Genomic DNA, 25,426 nt, shown 5'->3' with positions numbered 1-25,426 from the left:
AAAATTGTAAGATCAAGTTCATAGACACAATAGGGAGACCAGAGGAAGTGTGGAGTTCTCAGTCATCACTTGGGGGCATTTGGTGGAGACTCCAGAGAGGTCAGGTCTTAGCATGTGCTTAGTCGCTCAGTCGTGTCGAACTCTTTGCGACCCTATGGACTGTAGCCTTCCAGGCTCCTCTGTTCATGGGATTTTTACAGAAATAATACTGGAATGGATTGCCATTTCCTCCTCCATGGGATCCTTCAGACTCAGGAACCAAACCTTTGTCTCCAGGGTCTCCTTAACAGAACGAGGATTCTTTACTGCTGAGCCACTAGGAAAGCTCATTACATCTTAGTAGGAAATGGCAATCCACTCCAGCACTCTTGCCTGGAAAATCCCACGCACAGAGAAGCGTGATAGGCTACAGTCCATGGGGTCGCAGAGAGTCAGACACGACTGAGCGACTTTACTTTCACTTTCTTTCAATGTAACTTCGGAGAAGGCAATGGCACCCCACTCCAGTACTCTTGCCTGGAAAATCCCATGGACGGAGGAGCCTGGTAGGCTGCAGTCCATGTGGTCGTTAAGAGTCAGACGTGACTGAGTGACTTCACTTTCACTTTTCACTTTCATGCATTGCAGAAGGAAATGGCAACCCACTCCAGTGTTTTTGCCTGGAGAATCCCAGGGATGGGGGAGTCTGGTGGGCTGCCACCTATGGGGTAGCACAGAGTCGGACACGACTGAATCGACTCAGCAGCAGTAGCAGCAGCAGCAGCAGGGCTGAAGTGGAATGAAGGTTATTCTAGACCCATCTTATAAGAGCTTAAAACCTGGAGTTGAAAGGATTATCAAACTGATCCACAAGGAACTTAACTCCCTGGAAGAACAAAGCTCAGTCCTCTTTTAAGAAGGTAAATACAAATCTAAATACTCAGCAAGGTAACATTCACAACATACAATTTCTAATAAAAAATTACTGGACATGTCAAGAAGCAGAAAAATGTTACTTACAACAAGGAGAAAATTGGTCAATTGGCTTAGCAAAGACAAAGATGATGGAGCTAGCAGAAAAGGACATTAAAAGGAACATAATAAGAAATGAAGATATTAAAAAAACAAATGTAACTTCTGGAGCTGAAAAAATACAAACTCTGAAATAAAAAAGTTCCCTGGATTAGACACTACATTAAAAAAGATTAGCAAAACTTCCATGCAATCTCAATCAAAATTCCCTCAGGTGTTTTTTGTTTGGTAGGATTTCCAGTATGATTCTAAAATTACACAGAAATGCGAAGATCCCAGTATAGCCTAAAAATTTTAGGGGGAAAAAAAAAACAAAACACAAAGTTGGAATATTCACACTACCAAATTTCAAAGCTTATTATAAAGCCACAGTCATCAAGTCAACATAACTTAAAGATGGACTTATAGATGGTAAAGAACAGAAAGTCCAGAAAAACTCACAAATATATGTTCATCTGATTTTTAGCAAAGATGCAAAAGTAACTTATGAATGCTAAGTCACTTCAGTCGTGTCCGACTCTGTGCGACCCCAGAGACGGCAGCCCACCAGGCTCCCCCGTCCCTGGGATTCCCCAGGCAAGAACACTGGAGTGGGCTGCCATTTCCTTCTCCAATGCATGAAAGTGAAAAGTGAAAGTGAAGTCGCTCAGTCATGTCTGACTCTTAGCAACCCCATGGATTGCAGCCTAACAGGCTCCTCCGTCCATGGGATTTTCCAGGCAAGAGTACTGGAGTGGGGTGCCATTGCCTTCTCCGAACTTATGAATAATAAATAACAAAACTTAGAACAGTTTTAAAAACTGCTGAGTAGGGGGTACCAAGGCCTTTGATTTTATTCTTTGTTCCATGCTTAAAATATCCCTAGTTAAAAAAGAAAAGGTTAATGCTTTACCCAAAGAGCAAGCTTAATTCATATTAAATTATCATAGTTACTACACATTTAAAGGAGGGTTTTCCCCCCATGTCTTAATTCACCCATGTTTATTTGATGTTACGCACAGGACACACACATACATATATAAAACTGGAGAAAAGAAAAGGATTCTCATATTTCCAGATTCTTACTAGCCATTCCTACTTACTTGCTTAAATGTTTCCCTCATCACTTCAAACAACTTATTAAAGACTACAGTTCACAGATCTGTCTCCACACCACTGACTCAAGTTCTTTTATTTTCTTTGATGGTTCCATCATTTTTAGGTCACGGGTACAGCATACTTCTCAGGAGTACAAACTATAACCACAATGCTCTGGTTCAAATCTTAAATTCACCATTCAAAAACTGCCTGACTTTGGGCAAGTTACTCGTCTATCTGCCTCAGGACAAATACTGAATACATATGAGGTACTTAGAGCTGCTGCTGCTGCTAAGTCAATTCAGTCTGAACCTGGCAAATAGCCCTGCACAATAAACGTTAACTATTCTTTTTTATTTTCTTATTGCTACTATTACAACTATCTCCAGACTCCTCTTTGTCTCTTCCTATGTTCCTCCTATATCAAGGACGGTACTAAGTCCTGCTGATTGTTTCAAGAACAATTTAACCTTCTTCCTATTTCTGGTCATCAGTAGTGGAGCACTAGACTCCTACAGCCTTCTTCCTATAAGCCTTCCTTTTCTTCAATTTCTCTCTACATTAATCTATTACATACTACTGTCAGATTAATCTTTAGCCCCTTCCATACAACCCCCTTTTCTATAGCAGGAGTAGTTTTATGAGGCTCTATACAAGGAAAAGAAGTGGGTTTTATTTATTTTATTTATTTATTTTTTTTTTGAGGACACTGTGGGTTCTCAACTAACCACTATTATTAAAAAGTATGGTGGTACAGAAAGCCTCAGGTTGTATTTTAATCCTACAAAGCAAGCTAAATTATTACAAGAGGAGTAACAATATATTATAAATTGACTTTGACTAGCATTAGTAGTTCTCTATTATATCAGCAATTGCTAATATAGTTTGAGATATGATTTAATATAAAAATTATCAGTCTTTTCTGAGTAATCACTTACCTCTCTGGGCCCTACTCTCTTGCTATTTAAAAAAACCTTATAGATAGGTCATCAATCTCTGTACTCCCTGACCCTAAAAGTTAATACTAATTGAGCACAACATTCTTTCCTGATGAGTCCAGAGTAAGCATAGTTATCCAGGAAATTAATACCAGTGAAGGAACTGGCATAAGTGAACTTATATGTCATTTTGAACTACATTATCTCCAGAGGTTCTCCTAATTTTAAATGTTAAAGGTCTGTGCTTCTAAAGTTCTACAAATCTATTCAAAATTCTTCTCATTTAAAATTTATAATTCAATTGAGACTACTTCCAGAAGTATAGAAAACAACCTGAAATCTTTCATAAAAATTATTTTTGTATAGTTTTTAAATAATTGGGTTTAAAATTGTACTTTGAAACAAATTCCATTTTGATATTTCAGTATTAACTCATATTTAGGTGAGAATGCATTTTGGAAACACTACTAAAATGGGCCCAGAAATTTGATATGGGCACACAAAAGTTACACAGCTACTCTCTGAAATGTAGTTCTTAAAAATTTAAACAACATGAAACTTAACTGTTTTTGTGTGTGTTTTTTTTTAACATTTACCTTTTTTCTTCTTTTGCTCTCAGCTGTTCTTCCTGTCTCAAAACTTGAACCATTACAGATTCAAAAACTCCACTTGTCAAGCCTGCCAAACTTCGTGGTGTTGACCGACGCCTTGTTGAAGTACATGCAGTTCCCTTCTCATCCTCCAATCCATAATAGCCTCTAGATGTAACTGCTATCGTTGTCTTTTCTCTCAAGTGCCTTGGAGAAGAATAAGTCATTCACAGGTCAAATCTTCTGGGTAAGCAATAAACCCCCTCAACCAGCATCTTAAGAAGAATCCTTTTTGCTAACTACATAAAACTTAGTTAAACCGTGCTTAGCTATGTTTCAGATTTTTATCCTTGCTACATAATTTCTAATTTTCCTTACTCATGTCATAAAATCAGTCTAAGTGATAGTGTCTTCCCTACATTAAAAAATATAAAACTGAAGCACTAAATTAAGAATTAAAGATCTCTTTAATGAAAAAAATTTGTAAAATTAAATGTAGCACACGTTTACATCTCTTTATAGATTTCATACTACTTATCATTGGTATGGGAAAGTATATAATAAAAACGTTTTGGGAGAGAAAATTTATGATACATAAACATGTTGAAGTAATTATAAACAAATGAAGCATTATAATATATAAATATTAAGTGGTAAGCATTATGATATATAATTGTAAATTTAGAAACTTTCTGACTAAACTATATAAAGAACTTAATCTAGAGTTCTTCTTCAACATCACCATAAATATCTCCCTTACCCTATATTTAGTAATACAATACTAACCTAATGCTTAAAGATAATGATGAAAAAGTTTCTCAGCAGTTTGATTAATTACCCATAATTGAATAAAAACTATTTACACTAAAGAAACATTAATCTTATGAATTTTTAAGCCTAGACCAAAAACTGACTTCTGAATTTATGAGTTAATTGTGAAAAGCATTAGGGAAAATAACTGCTGTTGTACCTTTGCAAAACATGCCAGAGCCTCTGAAAGCTTTGTACAGGTTGTTTCTACAATGGTAAAATCAAATCAATCTTAAAACCAAGCATTCATTATGCTGGAAAGGAATGTATATCAATTAGAATAGAAGTTGACTCTGTAGTTGTATTTCCCTACTATCCTACAGGCACAGCTTTCTTTAATACAAAATAAGCTAAAGGATCACCAAAACAAGATTTTATGTCATGAAATAAACTCCTGTACATCTTGAACTATATTCACAGTGGTTTATTACTCTAAGTTAGAATAACTTTTGTCTTACTCTCAGGCCATTTAGGGCCCTTGAATAGCATGTCTGCAAAGGTCTACTGTGGCACCGTTACATGTTTTGTTTACTATCAGGAGATAACATTTTAATTAATTCAGCTTTTGGCAGGGCATAAACTTTTAAATTGGTTTTCCAGTGTTGCTAAAGAACTTGAGCTAATCTATCCATACTATTTCAGGCTGTGATCTTTTAAGCTCAATAGCATACATCTGTATAATAGTTAATTGGGCTGGGAGTAAGGAATGTGGGCCCAAGGAAAATAAACTGGTAATAACAGATACTGAATGGGTATATCCGGGTTCATTTTAGTAGAGTGTTCACACTGATAGACTGACTAGTTCTATAATTTTATTTATCTCCTTATCAATACTAATGGAAAAGGACATTCATGGACAATATTACACTAAAACATGAAGACACGTCAGAAGTCACAGGGCATGGAGCATGGGGGAGAAGAGTTAAGAGAAACATTAAGTCATATGCTTAAACTGTCATGTAAACAAGTCAGAAACTAAATTTTACCCTTTAACTTCAGTCATTTAAGTAGAGACAATGAAGTTTCAAATTACTTTTTAAACATTATTTTCTCAGAACAAAGAGAAATTAATATCCTTTATACTCATCAGAAATAAGAATTTATAAGCTTTTATATTTATCATTCATAATTCAAATACAAAGAAAACTGTTTGTCTTGTATCAATACGTAAAGATAAAAGGGTCTAAGGAAAAAATTCTTATCCAACGTGAGTGGGTATGTAAAACTGTCACAGCCTTCTCGGACGTCACTTCGGTAATAATTATTAAGATTTAATGTGCACATATCCTTTGACCAATCATGCTTCTAGGAATTTGGCCTACAGACATATATCCACTACTGTGAGCAATAATACACACACAAAATATTGTTTGTTATTCAAAAAGAACAATGTGGAAACAAACATCTTCCAGTAAGAGATCAAATAAAGTCACGTACATCACACTGGAGAAGGAAATGGCAACCCACTCCAGTATTCTTGCCTGGAAAATTTCATGGACAGAGGAGCCTGGTAGACTACAGTCCATGGGGTCACAAAAAGTCGGAAATGACTGAGCACGCACATCACACCACACAATATCATCATCTATTAACAGCAATAGGTAAATCTGTATGTACTCACTATAAAAGATGTCCTTACTACATTGCTGAATATAAAAAAGCAGTTTTTGGACAAAACATATTTTTTTAACCCAAAGGAATTATATACAAGTATATGCATATGTAAACATACATATGGCATCTAGTAGTATGTGTTTGTGTACGTGTTCAAACTCTTACATAGATTATTGCAGTCTCTTTGTGACAATCTCCTGGCTTCTACTCAGATTTCTCTACAGTCTATCCTTTAGGCAACAAACCAAGTAATCCTTTTAAAAAGGTAATTAGATTAAGTCAATGCCCTGCTCTGTCTCCTCTAAAGCCTTCCAGTTATACTTAAAATACAACACTAAGTTTCGATGACCTACGAGAGCTAGTATGATATGGTTCTCATTTACCTCTGCAGACACTATCTTCTATGACTCTGCCTTTAGCTTTTTGTGTTCTGGTCACAAATGTCTCCTTATGATTCTCAGTCACACCAACATTTGCTTTGCACTGGATCTCTCTCCTGTAAGGCACTTTCCCCTTAGATATTTGTATGGCTAGGCATTATCACTTCATTCAAATCTCTATTAAAATGTTACCATATCTTAGAGGGCTTTCTTGACCACCACAACCAGCAACAGATTCCCTGTCATTCTCTATTCCCTTACTCCAGTTTTTTTTTCTTCATGCTACTCATCATATACTACATGATATAATTATCTATTTACTTGGTAATTATTCATCTTCTTACCAGAATGAAAGCTCCAGGAGGATAAGGACTTTGTTTTGTTAATGGCCATTACCTTCAGAGCCTCAAATACTATTTATACATGGCATTTGAAAGGATACAAGCCGAACTATATTTTATTTTAAATTTACACACATAGAGTTGAAAAATTCCAGTCATCTATTCTGTTGTTCACAGTAAAAGAATCTTGATCAAACATCTCTTACTAACTAGTAGTTTTCATTTTCATTCATCAGAGAATAAAAGGCAATAAAATAAGATGAAAATAAGTCTCACAAATAAGTCTTACAAATAAGAACTGTCAGATAATTAATCAACATTCAAGTTACACAAAAAATAACTCCCCTTTTCTAAAATTGAAGCTTTTTCCTTCCTACTAGGAAAATTATTCTATGAAATCAGTCTGGCAGTAGTTTGAAAATAACAGACTGCTAACTGTAAATAAAAGCTAAGCAACAATTATAGTTGATTCATTGACTTTTATAGTTATCCTTTTTTGCCCACTCACAAAGCGTGAAAGGTCTTTTCTGTGGTGTTGATACATCCCAAATATCAGAATTCAGAGGTGCAATTTTGTTTAAAATTACTAAAATAAATATTAAGATGGAAACGGGCTGACATTAAGTTTTACTTAATGTTAACATATGGACTAACACTGACCCTCTACTAAATACAGATATTTGGAAAGGTTTCCACTACTACACGACTTTATGTTACTAAAACAATGTAAAAGTGACACCTATAAAATTTTTATCTGTATACTTAAAAGTTGGAAACAGAATCATCTAATCTGCTTAAAAATATTCTCAATGAAGAGTTTCAACTTCTTTTAAACCCATTTACTTAAAAAATTTTAAATGTAATACAGCCCTCAGGGTCCTGACAAGGAAGAGAGAATACTCAAAAGGAGGTGATGTTTAATGAAGAATCTATTTACAAATGTGCAACTAAGCTTCAGGGAAACTAGGAAGGGATGGAGAAGCACTCGTGGACCAGCCATAGAGCATTTTATCACTCTAGACTCAATAGGGAGGGGAGAGAGTAGTTACTGGAACCAAGAAGCTGCCATTGTAGGAGAGAGCTACACATGATGATGTACAGCTACTGACAACCTGCAACACAGCAAAAAAGAAGCTGTTAGATAAATATTTCTGTCTCTCTGTCAGTGCCTCCAATTCACTGAATCCAATCAGAAACCAGAGAACAAGGCAGACAAATTGAAGGAGTCCTTAGAGATCAGCCTCCCAGGACACAAAGCATAGTGAACAAGGGTAGAGACTAGATTTGAAGGGGGCTAATGTATGCAGGTCAGGAAGCAACAGTTAGAACTGGACATGGAACAACAGACTGGTTCCAAATAGGAAAAGGAGTACGTCAAGGCTGTATACTGTCACTCTACTTATTTAACTTATATGCAGAGTACATTATGAGAAACACTGGGCTGGATGAAGCACAAACTGGAATCAAGATTGCTGGGAGAAATATCAATAACCTCAGATATGCAGATAACACCACCCTTATGGCAGACAGTGAAGAAGAACTAAAGAAGAAAGTGAAAAGAGGAGAGTGAAAAAGTTGGCTTAAAGCTCAACATTCAGAAAACGAAGATCATGGCATCTGGTCCCATCACTTCATGGCAAATAGATGGGGCAACAGTGGAAACAGTGTCAGACTTTATTTTTCTGGGCTCCAAAATCACTGCAGATGGTGATTGCAGCCAGGAAATTAAAAGAAGCTTACTCCTTGGAAGGAAAGTTATGACCAATCTAGACGGTATATTAAAAAGCAGAGACATTACTTTCCCAACGAAGGTCCGTCTAGTCAAGGCTATGGTTTTTCCAGTGGTCATGTATGGATGTGAGAGTTGGACTATAAAGAAAGCTGAGTGCCGAAGAATTGATGCTTTTGAATTGTGGTGTTGGAAAAGACTCTTGAGAGTCCCTTGGACTGCAAGGAGATCAGTCCTGGGTGTTCATTGGTAGGGCTGACGTTGAAGCTGAAACTCCAATACTTTGGCCACCTGGTGCGAAGAGCTGACTCATTTGAAAAGACCCTGATGCTGGGAAAGATTGAGGGCAGGAGGAGAAGGGGACGACAGAGGATGAGATGGTTGGATGGCATCACCGACTCAATGGACATGGGTTTGGGTAAACTCCTCGAGTTGGTGATGGACAGGGAGGCCTGGTGTGCTCCAGTTCATGGGGTTGCAAAGAGTCGGACACGACTGAGCAACTGAACTGAACTGAACTGAATGAAGACTATCCAGCACATCAGTTTAGTACTGGTTTTCAAGAGCAACTGACCGATATTAGGGAAGGCAGAACTTTTTTTGGTGGATTTGAACAAAACCTTTTGCCTGTCTGATAGATAAGCATCATTATGCAGTTAGCCCAGCCTGTCATGCACTTTTTCCATCTGTATTTGTGTATCTTTATGAACTCTGAAATGAGCTTCCTTGATAGCTCAGTTGGTAAAGAATCTACCTGTAATGTGGGAGACCCTGGTTCGATTCCTGGGTCTAGAAGATCCCCTGGAGAAGGGATAGGCTACCCACTCCAAACTACAACAGTCTGAAATCAAGTACCAAAAGAACCCCATTTCACTTTTCACATTTCGAACGATCATTTGCCTACACCTACTCCACTGAAATTCCTCTTCCCAAATGACCTCCTACTTATGTAATTCAAATGATAATTTTTCATTTCTTATTCACTCAACTTCTCTATACCATCCAATACTCTTAAAACAAACCTTTCAAATAGTTCTAGAGTCAAGGATTACAACAAGATTTTTTAAAACTAATGAAATATCAAAACATCCTACCCAAAATAACTTCATATTGTTATTTTTTTAAAAAATAAAATATGCTTAATCTCTTATTTCAATTATCTAGTTTAATGTGTTATATATAATGTTTTACAATATATACAGCACAACTGTACAGTCGAATCCATATATAATTTATAAATAAATATGCATACAATTGGGATACATATTGGAAACTTGGAAACTTTTTCTGCTTGAGGACCCAGACCATAAAAATTTGGAGACCACTTCTCTCATTGCAGGTATATATCTGATACCCCAGTTTTCAGAACAAAGAAATCTTCATCCACACACACACACATTTCTCACAGACTGTTAAATCTGTTTCCTAATTGATCTTCTTTACTTTCTATTCTCCGTTGTTCTTCTATTCTCAGTTGTTACTCTTATTCCCTGTGCATTTTTAACTCCTCTTTATCCAACCTTCCAGTTCCTTGTTTGAGTTCTTTATTTGCTCTATTTACTCTAATACAGTTCAGCCTCATGTAGATAACTAGTTGGGATCCACTGATCCATCATATATGACTAAACCTCTCTTTTTCATGTTTTTGTTTTGGCCACACACTGCAGCATGCGAGATCGTAGCTCCCCAGTGATAGAACCTGTACCCCTTGCAGTGGAAGTGCAGAGTCTTAACTACTGGACTGCCAGGGAAGTCCCATGACTCACCTCTTCTTTTATCTCATCTCCCTTGACCAATGTATCTTTCTGTCTCAGGCACCCTATCTCTCTCTTGCATCTCAGCTGAAAGGTCCTTCACTCCTATACCTTCACTACTAAGGACTGCTGCTGCTGCTGCTGCTAAGTCGCTTCAGTGGTGTCCAACTCTGTGTAACCCCATAGACGGCAGCCCACTAGGCTCCTCTGTCCCTGGGATTCTCCAGGCAAGCAAACTGGAGTGGGTTGCCATTTCCTTCTCCTTCTAAGGATGGTAGGAAAAAAAAAAAAAAAATCACCACTTTGTAGTCTACTGTCTAACTGTAACCTAAACTGGACTCACCTAAGATGACTTCTTTGAAGGAAGTCAACTCCCTCTTTGGTTCTCCATTACAGCAACTTCAAATGTCACCATTATTCAAAAGCTTCACCTCACTATCCATTATCACATAGTAGCTGACTTTGCTTACTACTTATTCCACAGAGAAAATGGTAGTTTTAAAGAAAGAGTTCCATTAACTTTCTGTTTCTCAAAAAATAAAAATTATCTGAATCCAAACAAAATTTATCTGAATTTTAAGTTGCAGTGAAAAAAGTGCTTACGAAAAACTAATCCAGCAGCAGGTTTTCAGAATTTGTATTTCGTTAATTATTTCCTGCATTTTCAGCCTGTCCATGCTAGTTGCCTTTAGCATATAAACATGTCCAAGTTTTTATTAAATACAAACCATTCCCCTCAAGAAGTACCACATCTAAACTCTTGGTCCATTTCACTTTTCACATTTCAAACTATCATTTGCCTACACCTACTCCACTGAAATTCCTCTTCCCAAATGACCTCCTACTTATGTAATTCAAATGATAATTTTTCATTTGTTATTCACTCAACTTCTCTATACCATCCAACACTCTTCTGTCGACTTTAACCTGCACTTTGCAGAAAGAATAGTTTTAGATAGATAGGCAAGAGTGGAGAAGCAATACTAATTAACAAGAAAAATATTCATTCATAGTATTCAAATTCACTCATTCAAAATATTTACTGAGCAACAGGGATTCAGCAAGGACATGCTGACAGTTTGCATATAATCAGGTTGAAACAATGGTGACACCACGGGGGGAAAAAAAGTGAGAGTTGAAAAGAAAAACAGGAAATCTGGGAAGACCTGGTTAGAAACACATTTAGTTTTTAACATTTTCACATAACAGTTACACAACCAGCTGTGAAAGTTTTATGGACAGAAATAGGGAAACTAAAACAAAAGGAAAGGCCGAAGATATAGATGTGGAAGTCTTAGCAATAAAGTCATAAAAAACAATCTCTCCACAAAGGAACAAATATAGGGAGACATGATCTAGAAGCGTAACATTAGGGATCATCCATAATTATAAAGAAAAACATAGCAAAAGAAGAGGCAGATTCAAAAGATAAGCTATTCTTAAGACAAGAAATAGCACAATAACCAACAAAGAGAAAAATTTTAATATCAAGTGATCTAAACTACTTAATCCTCCAGATAGATGGAGAAAGTACTAAGTAAAAGCCAAGGATTAAGCAAGAAGACATTCATCAGTAAAATTCAAGAGGGCAACTTCAATAAGGGAATAATTAGAAATAACTTTGTAAGTTAAAAAATATCTGAGAATTTTTGCTCATACCTGAAGCGGGCATCAAAAAAATTGACAATAACACCCCTCCCCCAAAGACCACTACTGAAAACCAATCATTTTGCTTAGAATAAATTTCCGTTTCTTGATTTTGCCTTTCTAATTTTAGGAAGGCACAAAGGTAAATGTCAAGTTTTTATTTACATATGAAAAATACTGGGAAGTGCCTTACCAACCTTGATAGCTCTGATATGCATTTTCCGTAAGTTAAGGCTGCCCTGTTGAACATTTTACTAACTTTACAGCTACTCCTTATCACACAGAAGCGGTCAGGAGTTCTTAGTACAGGTAGAACAGAGGGCTCCCTAGGTCACTATCTTTCAGAGACTGGTTATGTCATTTTCCCTAGAAAACACTAAATCTGTGACAAGTCTGCAAAGTGGGCAGACAGATACTTTGGCTTCCTATTCTTGGCTAACTCCTCTAAATATCTGCCAAGTATTGATGAGGATTTAAAGTGGGATACTGTACATTCAGAATACTTTCAGATGAGACAAAGACACAAAGAAGAAAGCTGGGAAAGCTAGGATGAGTCTTGCCTCTACCTACCTGAAATAACAGATCATAAAAAAGAGATGTAGGACCCTGACAAGAGCTGAAGACTTAAATTAGGAAGATGTAGAAAGTGGATATCATGGTGTTTATAGAAAATAAGTAATGCTACCAACTTCTCTATTGTTCATTTCAAGAATGAGAAGAATATCATTCTTACTCCCCACAAACTAGTAATTCCTATTGTTCTCTCATATACTTTTAATGCAAAAATGAGCATTTTATTTCCCCTCCTTTATGGAGATATAACTGACATAAACCACTCTGTAAGTTTAAGGTGTATAATATATTGATTTGATACACATATATTTTGCAGAACGATTACCAGAGGGTTAGCTAACACCTCCACTGGGTCACATAACTAAAGACAAATATTTAAATCTTTCATTTCTGAATTTTATTTTTCTTCTGATTTAAAAAATCTTCAGTTGTTTTACCCTGCCCTCTGGGTTTTGCAAGGTTTAGCATGTGCTACAGGACTCTGTAGCTGTACTGTCTCTCATTTACTCCATAAACATTTATTGAACACTACTGGGTCCCAGGCTGTGCTTTGGGAGCTGGGGATTCAGAAGACAATGGTCTTTGTCTTACAGGTACTTAACTGCTCTCTTGGATTTTTCCATTCATATATGCTGCTTGGTATTGCACCTCTGCACCAGTTTCTCTGTTCTTTCTTCCCCTCAACATCTGGTAAGCTTGTTTCTTCAAAACCCAAGCCAAATCTCTCCCTCCTTGTAGACTTCTCTATCTTTGACAATAATCATTCAACTCCATCTCACTGTGGTTCCAGTCTTTTTCATTGATGGCTATTCTGCAAATAGTTATGATTTTGGTGTGCTTGTGAGATGAGGTGAGCTTGGGGTCTTTCTATTCTGTCATCTTAGCTAATCTCTCCATCTCTCACTTATTTCTTCTGCCAAGTGACTAAAAAATGAGTGGTTCAAATGCTGATTCCACAATACTATAAAAAAATATAAAAAGTACCTTATGTAAAATTAAGAATATAAAAATTTCATTTCTGGAGAACTAAGAAAAAATCATTTGACAGAGGACTCATCTGATTAGATATTAAAATGGATTTTAAAAGTCACAGTAATAAAGAATTTTAATGCCAAAAGATGAAGAGTTAAAACATACCAACAGTACAGTGAAAAGAGTTCAAAAGTAGATCCAAATATTTAAATATATTAATATTACAAAATGGTATATCAAAGCAATGGAAAAAAATAATGCTGTGACAAATAAGTGGATGTGAGATAAAAAATAAAGCTCAACTTCAACCTCAATGCTTGATCAGACTCATTTATTTATTTCTTTTTTCAATACTAAGTTCTCACAGATACTGAGTTAGGTGCTGGCATCAACACTTACAGGCAAAATTCCTCCTTGCTGAGCTTACATGTTAGTAAAAAGATACACAAAAAGTGAGTAAACAAATAGATACATATAAGTCCTAACTATAAGATAGTATAAGTTCTGTGAAAGACAGTCAAGAATGATTTCTCCAAGGAAATGACAGGAGCCGCCAGCCATGATCAAAACAAACAAAAAAAGCAAACCAAAAAACCGAAGAAAACTTTGGGGATAAGAATGTTCTAGGTAAAAGAAAGAGCAAGTTTTATAAAGGTGAGGTGAGGTGAGAAATGGCTTGGCAGATATATAAAGAACAGTAAGCCAAACTCCTCACTATAGCCTCAGTGCCAATGAAGAACCTGATGCAAGGTACTGACTTCCCAATGCACATTTTTTTTTTTTTTAGGTCTACCCTGGCTGCTGAGTAGAAAATGAACTCTAAGAGAAAAAAGCAGAAGCAGGAAAAACAAATCAGCAAACTATAGCAGTATTCCAGTCAAGAAATAATAGTTTGTACTTAAGGGGAGACAGTGAAGAGAAATAGGCAAGATTTAAAATATACTTCAGAGGAAGAAAACTCAGGAATTGTTGACATACTTAAAATGAGAAATAAGTGAAAAGGAAGAATCAATAAAAGGAGCTAGTTTTTTGGTCAGAGCAACTTCACAGACAGACAGTGGAATCATTTGCTCAGAAGGCAAGAATAGGCTTAGAAGAAAAAAACAAACCTAAAGCTAAGTGTTTTTTTTTTTCTTTTTTATTTCAATACTTTATTTATTTGGCTGTGCCCGGTCTCAGCTGTGGCACTCAGGATCTTTGATCTTCACTATGGCATTCAGGATCCTTTTTACTTTCTGCATGCAGGATCTAGTTCCCTGACCAGGGATTGAACCCAGACCCCCTGCACTGGGAGCACAGATTCTTAGCTATTGGATCACCAGAGAAGTTCCTAAAGTTCAGTTTTGAACATGCTAAAATTTGGAATGGCTAACTTTTATTCAACATAGTATTGGAAATCCTTATCACAGCAACCAGAAAATGAAAAGAAATCAAAATTGGAAAGGAAGAAGTAAAACTGTCACTGTTAGCATATGACATGATACTATACGTATAAAATTGTACAAATACCACCAAAAAACTACTAAAGCTTATCAATGAATTCAGTAAAGCTGCAGAATATAAAATTAATATACAGGAATCTGTTAAGTTTCCATACATGAACAATTAACTATCAGAAAGAGAAATTTTTAAAAAATCCCATTTACCATCAAAGCAAAAAGAATAAAATATCTAGGAAAAATATCTAGGAATAAATCTAAGGAAATAAAAGATCTGTACTTGGTACAGTGTACATTATAAGACTAATGAAAGAAACTAAAAATGATAAACAGATGGAAAGATACTCCATGTTCAGTGAATGGAAGAATTAATATTGTTAAAATAACTATTCTACCTGAGAAAATCTACAGAGTCAATGCAATCCCTATCAAAATACCAATAGTATTTTTCACAGAACTAGAATAAAGAATTTGAAAACTTGTATGGAAACACAAAAGACACTGAAGAGACAAAGCAATCTTGAGAAGAGAAGACAGATGGAGGTATCAGGTTTCCTGACTTTACTACAAAGCTACAATAATGAAAACAGTACAATACTAGCATAAAAGTAGACACACAGACAAATGCAATAGAATAGAATACAACCCGCCCCCCCATGGTAATTAATCTGTTACAAAGGAGGCAAGACTATGTAATGGAGAAAGGGAGTCTCTTCAACAAATGGAGTAAAATAATGAAATTAGGTTATTTTCTTATACTATATACAAAAGTAAACTCAAAGTGGACTAAAAAACTAAACGTAAGATGGAAAACCATAAAACTACCACAAGAAAACATAAGAGCACTCTCTGACATAATTCATAATAATGTTTTTTTAAATATTTCCTTTCCTATAGCAATATTTCCTTTTCTAAAGCAAAGGAAACAAAAACAAAAACTTAAAAACGATGTCTTACTAAACTAAAAGCTTTTGCACAACAAAGACAACCACCAATAAAGTGAAAAGACAACCTACACTGGGAAAAAATATTTGCAAACAATGCAAATAACAAGATATTACTCTCCAAAATATACAAACAAAACAAAACAAAAAAGACAAAATGTACAAACAGCTCATACAGCTCAGTATTAAAATACCAATACTAATTTAAAGATGGGTGGAAGCCCTGATAAGACATTTTTTCAAATAACACATACAGATGACCAACAGGCACATGAAAAGATGTTCAACATTGCTAATCAGAAATGGAAATCAAAATCACAATGAGATATCATCTTATACCTGTCACAATGGCTATTATCAAAAAGACCATAAATAACAAATACTGGCAAGGATACTGAGAAAAGGGAACCCTTACCTACTGTTGGTGGGAATGTCAATTGGCACAAGTATGGAGAGTCCTCAAAAGACTAAAAATAGAACCACCACATGATCCAGCAATTCCACTCCTGGGTATATATTCAAAGAAAATGAAAACACTAATTTAAAAAGATACATCTCAACGTTCATAGTAGCATTATTTACAATTGCCAAAATATGACAGCAACCTAAGAGAACATCAACAGATGAGTGGATTAAAAAACATGTGGTTTGTGTGTATGTGTATAAAATATATACAACAGAATACTACTGAGCCATAAAAAAGAATAAATTTCACCATGTGCAACAACACAGATGGACCTGAAGGGTATTATGCTTAGTGAAATAAGTCACACAGAGAAAGACAAATACTGTGTGATATCACTTATATGTGGAATCTAAAAAATAAAACAAATGAATAAAACAAACAAAAGCAGACTCACAGATATAGAAAACAAACTAATATTTACCAGTGGAGACAGGGAAGTAGGGAGAGGCAATCACAGGGGTAGGGGATTAAATAGATGCCAACTACTAGGTATAAAATAAATAAGCTGCAAGGATATACTGTACAACATAGGAAATATAGCTTATATTTTATAATAGCTTTAAATGAATATAACATATAAAAATTTTCAATCAGTATGTTGTACACCTGAAACTAATATTATAAATCAATTTATACCTCAATAAGAAAAAAATGGTAAAACTTCATACAAACAGAAAAAAAAAGCCCTGAGACATCCAAATGAATACAAGAAACTAGTGATGGTATTAACCTATTTTAGTAGGGGACCAGGCAAATGAAGAGGAGATATTTTTACTGTAATACTTCTCCTACCATTTAATTTTTTGCCACCAAGATGTATATATTATTTTTTAAATTAATAAACTACTGACAAAACAAACACTACTGAATTGTTAAGCAAAGTCAGTGTACATCAGTTATACTATTTCCTTTAGATTATCACAGTAGTTACACTTTATATGCATAGTTTTTAATAATTTATACTGCAAACACATACTGTCAATCTCACCACAAGTATCTAAATGCTCCCTCCACCCTGAAATCTCTTATGATCCTATTCTCTCAGTTTCTCTTCCAGGTAGAAAGGCTTCTCTCAATCTCTACAGCTCTAGATCCTAAGCAGCAAGCATTGTGATTAAGCACCTGGGCTCTGGAGCTAAATAGATTCAAATCCAGGTTCTGCCACTAATTAGTTTGGGTAAACTAATTTTCCTGTGTCTCATTTCTTCATTTGTAAAATACATTATGTAAATCATTAATTACTTCAAGAGTTGTGGGGATTAATAATTTAATATAGATAAAGCCTTTCAAACAGAGTGGCATTACTGGCATAATGCAGCCAAGGCAGTTTGCTCTACTCCTTGTTGTAAACTGGCAAATTAATCACACATATTGTTTAAAAGTATAGCTATACAGTAATGAAAACATTAGGAACTAACTTGTGTGACTGAAAACATTTAAAAATAGTTTTAATATATATTCTTATTATAAATTTCACAAATTCATCATGCCATCACTGATGGCTTCAGCCTATTTCTTAATAAGTTATGCTAATTTTTAGTGAAAAGCAGTCTGCATTTTTTTTTGTTGGTAGCCAAACAAAGCATACGGAGAAGGCGATGGCACCCCACTCCAGTACTCTTGCCTGGAAAATCCCATGGACGGAGGAGCCTGGTAGGCTGCAGTCCATGGGGTCGCTATGAGTCGGACACGACTGAGCAACTTCACTTTCACTTTTCCCTTTCATGCACTGGAGAAGGAAATGGCAACCCACTCCAGTGTTCTTGCCTGGAGAATCCCAGGGACGGGGGAGCCTGGTGGGCTGCCGTCTATGGGGTCGCACAGAGTCGGACATGACTGAAGCGACTTAGCTTCAGCAGACAAAGCACAAGATGGCTAATCCACATGATGAAAAAATAACCTTAGAAGAAAAAACTACAGAGTCAAACAAAACAAAGCAAAACAAAACCATTGCTAAATGAAAAGGTCCTACTGTTGCTATCCTATAATCTGACATGCAACAATATACACACATAACAATCAAATAACAAAATAAAATCTAGTAAGTGATAAGCAGAATATATGGCAAAATACATAAACTACATATGGTAAATTAAAATTTTGTACTAACATTTTGTGTGTGAGTAAATGATACATATACAGATGAGATAAAGAAGACTAACAAGTGATATCTGATGGGATAGGTGATTTTGTATTTATTTTTTTAACAATTTTCCATGTGTTTCCAGTCTTCTTCAAAGAGCATACAGAGTGCTTAGCAAAGTATTATAATCAGCATATAGAAAGAATGGATAAATGTTAACTATTTGTAAAAAAGGATTTACATGCTAATTTGGTGGTGGTCTGCTGCAGAGTTGGAGGCACTGAGTGTAGCAGTGGGTGCATGGGACCTTTTGAAGGAGGTCACCATTATCTTTATTTCCTTTACCATAGTTTGAAGTAAAGTGAAGTCGCTCAGTCGAGTCCAACTTTTTGCCAATCCATGGACTGTAGCCGACCAGGCTTCTCCATCCATGGAATTTTCCACGCAAGAGTACTGGAGTGGGTTGCCATTTCTTTCTCCAGGGGATCTTCCTGACCCAGGTATCAAACCCGGGTCTCCTGCATTGCAGGCAGATGCTTTACCTTCTGAGCCACTTTGGAAGGGGCTGAGCCACCAGAGAAGCCCACACCATAGTTTGGCCCCAGGTAAATAATAGCCCCACCCATCCACAGAAAATTGAATTAAAGATTTACTGAGCCTGGCCCCGCCCATCAGAACAAGACCAGATTCCCCCTTAGTCAGTTTTTCCCATCAGGAAGCTTCCATAACCTCTTATCCTTCTCCATCAGAGGGCAGGCAGACTGAAAAATCACAATCACAGAAAACTAACCAATTTGATCACATGGACCACAGTTTTGTCTAACTCAATGAAACTATGAGCCATATTGTGTAGGGCCACCCAAGACGGACAGGTCATGGTGGTGAGTTCTGACAAAACGTGGTCCATTGGAGAAGGGCAAACCATTTCAGTAGTCTTGCCTTGAGAACCCCATGAACAGTATGAAAAGGCAAAAAGAGAGTTCACTGAAAGATGAACTCCCCAGGTCAGTAGGTACCCAATATGCTACTGGAGATGAGTGGAGAAATAACTCCAGAAAGAATGAAGAGACAGAGCCAAAGCAAAAACACCATCCAGTTGAGGATATGACTGGTGATGGAAGTAAAGTCTGATGCTGTAAAGAGCAATATTGCATAGGAACCTGAAATGTTAGGTCCATAGATTAAGGCAAACTGGAAGTGGTCAAACAGGAGCTGGCAAGAGTGAACATCAACATTTTAGGAATCAGCGAACTAAAATGAACTGAAATGGGTGAATTTAACTCAGATGACCATTATATCTACTACTGTGGGCAAGAATCCCTGAGAAGAAATGGAGTAGCCATCACAGTCAACAAAAGAGTCCAAAATGCAGGACTTGGATGCAATCTCAAAAATGACAGAACGATCTCTGTTTGTTTCCAAGGCAAATATCACAGTAATCTGAGTCTATGCCCCGACCAGTAATGTTGAAGAAGCTGAAGTTGAACGGTTCTATGAAGACCTACAAGACCTTTTAGAACTAACACCCCAAAAAGATGTCCTTTTCATTATAGGGGACTGGAATGCAAAAGTAGGAAGCCAAGAAATACCTGGAGTAACAGGCAAATTTGGCCTTGGAGTACAAAACGAAGCAGGTCAAAGGCTAACAGAGTTTTGCCAAGAGAATGCACTAGTCATAGCAAACACCCTCTTCCAACAATGCAAGAGAAGACGCTATACATGGACATCACCAGATAGTCAGTATCAAAATCAGATTAATTATATTCTTTGCAGCCAAAGATGGAGGAGCTCTATACGGTCAACAAAAACAAGACCATGAGCTGATTGTAGATCAGATCATCAACTCCTTATTGCCACATTCAGACTTAAATTGAAGAAAGTAAGGAAAACCACTAGACCATTCAGGTATGACCTAAATCAAATCCCTTACAATTATACAGTGGAAGTGACACATAGATTCAAGGGCTTAGATCTGATAGAGTGCCTGAAGAACTATGGACGGAGGTTTGTGACATTGTACAGGAGGTAAGGATCAAGACCATCCCCAAGAAAAAGAAGTGCAAAAAGGCAAAATGGTTGTCTGAGGAGGCCTTACAAATAGCTGTGAAAAGAAGAGAAGCTAAAGGCAAAGGAGAAAAGAAAACATATATCCATCTGAATGCAGAGTTCAAAGAATAGCAAGAAGAGATAAGAAAGCCTTCCTCGGTGATCAATTCAAAGAAATAGAGGAAAACAATAGAATGGGAAAGACTAGAGATCTCTTCAAGAAAATTAGAGATACTAAGGGAACATTTCATGTAAAGATGGGCTCAATAAAGGACAGAAATGATATGGACCTACCAGAAGCAGAAGATATTAAGAGGAGGTGGCAAGAAAACACAGAACTATACAAAAAAGATCTTCATGACCCAGATAATCAAGATAGTGTGATCACTCACCTAGAGCCAGATATCCTGGAATGCGAAGTCAAGTGGGTCTTAGGAAGCATCACTACGAACAAAGCCAGTGGAGGTGATGGAATTCCAGTTGAGCTATTTCAAATCCTAAAAGATGATTCTGTGAAAGTGCTGCATTCAATATGCCGGCAAATTTGGAAAACTCAGCAGTGGCCATAGGACTGGAAAAGGTCAGTTTCCATTCCAATCCCAAAGAAAGGCAATACCAAACAACGTTCGAACTGTCGCACAATTACACTCATCTCACAAGCTAACAAAGTAATGCTCAAAATTCTCCAAGCCAGGCTTCAAAGGTACGTGAACGGTGAACTTCCAGATGTTCAAGCTGGATTTTGAAAAGGCAGACGAACCAGAGATCAAACTGCCAACATTTGCTGGATCATGGAAAAGCAAGAGAGTTTCAGAAGAACATCTACTTCTGCTTTATTTGACTACACCAAAGCCTTTGATTGTGTGGATCACAACTAACTGTGGAAAATTGTGAAAGAGATGGGAATACCAGACCACCTGACCTGCCTGCTGAGAAATCTGTATGTAGGTCAGGAAGCAACAATTAGAACTGGACATGGAACAACAGACTGGTTCCAAATCAGGGAAGGAGTATGTCAAGGCTGTATATTATCACTCTGCTTACTTAACTTACATGCGGAATACATCATGTGAAATGCCAGGCTGGATGAAGCACAAGCTGGAATCAAGATTTCCGAGAGAAATATCAATAACCTCAGATATGCAGATGACACCACCCTTATGGCAGAAAGCGAAGAAGAACTAAGAGCCTGTTAATAAAAGTGAAAGAAGAGAGTGAAAAAGTTGGCTTAAAACTCAACATTCAGAAAACTAAGATCATGCATCTGGTCCCATCACTTCATGGCAAACAGATGGGGAAACAATGGAAACAGTGACAAACTTTATTTTGGGGGGTTCCAAAATCACTATAGATGGTGACTGCAGCCATGAAATCAAAAGACACTTGCTCCTTGAAAAAAAAGTTATGACCAACTTAGATAGCATATTAAAAAGCAGAGACATTACTTTGCCAACAAAGATCCATCTATTCAAAGCTAAGGTTTTTCCAATAGTCATGTATGGATGTGAGAGTTGGACTATAAAGAAAGAAGCACGCCGAAGAATTCATGCTTTTGAATTGTGGTGTTGGATTCACTTGAGAGTCCGTTGGAGTGCAAGGACATCCAACCAGTCCATCCTAAAGGAAATCAGTCCTGAATATTATTGGAAGGACTGATGGTAAGCTGAAACTCCAATACTTTGGCTACCTAATGCCAAGAACTGATTCATTGGAAAAGACCCTGATGCTGGGAAAGATTGAAAGTGGGAGAAGGGGACAACAGAGGATGAGATGGTTGGACAGCATCACTGACTCAATGGACATGAGTCTGAGTAAACTCCGGGACTTGGTCATAGACAGGTAGGCCTGGCATGCTGCAGTCCATGGGACTGCAAAGAGTCGGATATGACTGAGTGATTGAAATGAACTGAAAAAATTAAAAATAGATCTCAGTTATCCTATCATTTACACACTTGCCAAGGACGACCCAGAGGGATGGTATGGGGAGGGAGGAGGGAGGAGGGTTCAGGATGGGGAAAAAAAAAGAAAAAAAAAGAAAAAAAGAAAATAAATAAATAAATAAATAAATAAAATAGCAACACACCGGTGACACTGGGTGACCAGGGGACCTGCTGTAAACAGCAACTTAATAAAATAAAACCCTGGTGACAAAAAACAAAAAAACAACTTTAGAAATAACAGTTAATTTCAATTTCACTACCAACCAAATTCCCTACCATGGAATTAGTAAGTAGAGGAACTTACTAATGTACAGGCAGTTGTATCATTATCAGGGATTCAGATAAACCGGAGGGTATTAATGGTTCTCATACTTGTTCAGTGCTCTTTGGCTCACCATGAAATAATGTCTTATTTAACATAATTAATTTTTTTCTAAAAACCTTTTATTTAGCTTGTTTAATGTTTAAGATTATGTTCTAATAAGTACCTATGAGTTACAAATATAGGTTTGGGTCTATAAAAATTAAGCTAACAAATTAAGCATAACTAGCTGATATTGTCGGAGAAGGCGATGGCACCCCACTCCAGTACTCTTGCCTGGAGAATCCTAGGGACGGGGAGCCTGGTGGGCTGCCATCTATGGGGTCGCACAGAGTTGGACACTACTGAAGCGACTTAGCAGCAGTAGCAGTAGCAGCTGATATTGTACCTGCAATGTAATAATTATATTTGTCCTATTTATTTTTTTTGGTTACTGGTAAACAAAGTTGTAGAAAACAACCTGGAAGATATAGTAATTTAAATAGGCAAAATTCTGTATTTAATATAGTTTTTTTCCCCTGAGAACTGGAAGATTGAAATTATCCACTTATAGAAACAAAACTAAGTCCAACTTAAAGTATTTAGATATTTAAACATGGCACATTATCCAAGTTATTTAGCAAAAGAAAATATTGTCTCTTCTTTCTAGCATTATTCTAAGATTTTTGCTTAATAAAAAATCCTTTTATGTAATGTAAACGGATACATTTCTATTTAATCCTTCACCAAATCTGCTAAAAGAAGCAAAGTCAAATGCAAAATTAAAATCTATTAACTAAGCTTAAAATTAAGGGATGGGAAAACATCAAACTGATGTTAGTTTTCTCTTCTAATTCATCCCATCTATATGTCTCTTGTAATTCTCTAGCTTAAAAGCTTTTAACTTAATAACTCACTAACAAGGAATATCAAACTCTCTATTAGCACAGCATATTAGACCCTTTAAGATCTGGCTCCATAATCTGGCCCTTCCAGTCACAGCTGTCATTACTTCTCTATATATAACTAGCACTCTAGCCAAACTAAACTACTGACCATTCCCTAACTACATACAGTGACTTTGCTGCCTCTGAACTTTTGAGAATGCTATTCTTGTTGCCTGGAATGACCTCCACATCAACTTAGTTTATTAGCTTCTGTCTTTCCATTTTCATCTTGAACCCCTCTACACTGCCGATCAAATAATAAGCATTGTAAATATATTTTGATTATAAGGAACATTACCCATCTTTCTACATTAACCATACACTACCTTCTATTATGCTTTTATTTATTGTATCCATCCTTTAAGAGAGGATATGGTATCTGAATTCAACTTAATTAATATATGCTGAGTTTCTCTGCCCTTGAAGAACTGGTTTCTAGAAATACAAAAGCATCAGAAAATCTTAAACTTGGAGGCGGGGGGCAAACAGATAGCTTCAATATCATGATATTCAAAAACTTCAATACAAATCATATAAATACAAAAAGTGGGTTAAGAACAGAGGAATATACCTAGCTGAAACAAAGGCAGAAGAAATTGTGCAATTCTCCTTAGGAGATAACAATTTTGCTGAATATTTTTTAAAAAGCAGCAATTCTGACTCGATATAACTGAGTATTTATTTGATTTTGATAAGCTCATTTATTTCATTAACTGAAGAATTACCAAACAATTAATATCACAATACAGACAGACCCATAACTACCATTGAATTTTTAAGTGCTATAACCAAATGCAAAGCGAAGAATCATGGAATGCAGTGAAAAAAACAATTATGTATCAGACTTCATAGAAGAGGTAAAATCGGAGCTGAGCCTCAGATAATAATTAGGCTTTCAGTAGACATAGAAGAAAGAGAAGTAGAAAAGAAGACACTCCTGATGTTTTGAAATTGCTCTGAATTTGATGAAGTTAATGGCAACAACTGGAAATTGAATTCCAGAAAAAGTCAATGTCTAGTTCAACACAAGTGTCGGTGGCAAAACCAGAATTAAACTCAGTTTACTCCCAAAGTTAAGATATCTTCAGTGCAGTAAGTCATATATTAACTCTTTCAGAGTTCTAGAATACCAAGGGGGCTATTTCTAAAACATTTTTCCTCTTAATTTAATGCAAAGCAAAACTACTACTTAATAAACAAGTCTCTCTAAACACCAAAGAGTATAAACACAGGCATAATGTAACACTAACTTCAGGTACTATTCAAATTCTGTTATTTCTGTTAAAAGCCTAATTCTTCCTTCATTTAATTGGAATTTTCTCTACTTTAACCAAACATCATCATAACTTATTGAATGTTTGTTAATTCTGTGTCTTAAAATTACAGTTTTTAACTTATTTTGGGTCTGTGCTCCTCTGCTGACCTAATAAAAAGTTTTGTACCCTCTTCCTAGATAAAATGTAGGCACCAGTCCACACTACCACACACACTTTTGCATACAATATGGGGTAGGGATGGTTTAGAACTCTAATTTTTAAATATTATAAAGGCTTGGAACTCAAACTGAACTATAGAAGAAAAATACAAAATTAAAAAACAAAAGACTATGAGGTCAACTATTACATTACTTTGCCTGATATAGTGCAGAGCAAAGCTATGAGAGCTAATCTAGATCTCTTTTCACTGCTCCCCAAAATCAAGTAAGAAACATAAAGAATACATTATCCACAGCTGATTTATGATGTAAGATCATACACATAGGTTTAAATGCATAAAAGTGACAGGAATAGAATCTTGGATCTTTAATTTCAGGCTTTTAAAAAT

The 25,426-nt window shown here is 36.3% G+C and overlaps 1 protein-coding gene across 2 annotated transcripts in view; it reads right to left on the bottom strand.

Annotated features, from left to right (window-relative positions):
* The window catches only part of KIAA2026 (KIAA2026 ortholog), a 110,626-nt gene that overhangs the window by 71,742 nt on the left and 13,458 nt on the right, over positions 1-25,426 (bottom strand). For both annotated transcript variants that reach the window (XM_027549321.1, XM_027549322.1), the window contains exon 2: positions 3,623-3,823. In XM_027549321.1, coding sequence (XP_027405122.1) covers positions 3,623-3,823 — 201 coding nt within the window. The remainder of the gene's footprint in view (positions 1-3,622; positions 3,824-25,426) is intronic.

This window comes from Bos indicus x Bos taurus, chromosome 8, assembly GCF_003369695.1.
Source record: "Bos indicus x Bos taurus breed Angus x Brahman F1 hybrid chromosome 8, Bos_hybrid_MaternalHap_v2.0, whole genome shotgun sequence".
NCBI lineage: Eukaryota > Metazoa > Chordata > Mammalia > Artiodactyla > Bovidae > Bos > Bos indicus x Bos taurus.
This window is presented reverse-complemented; position numbering and strand designations above follow the sequence as displayed.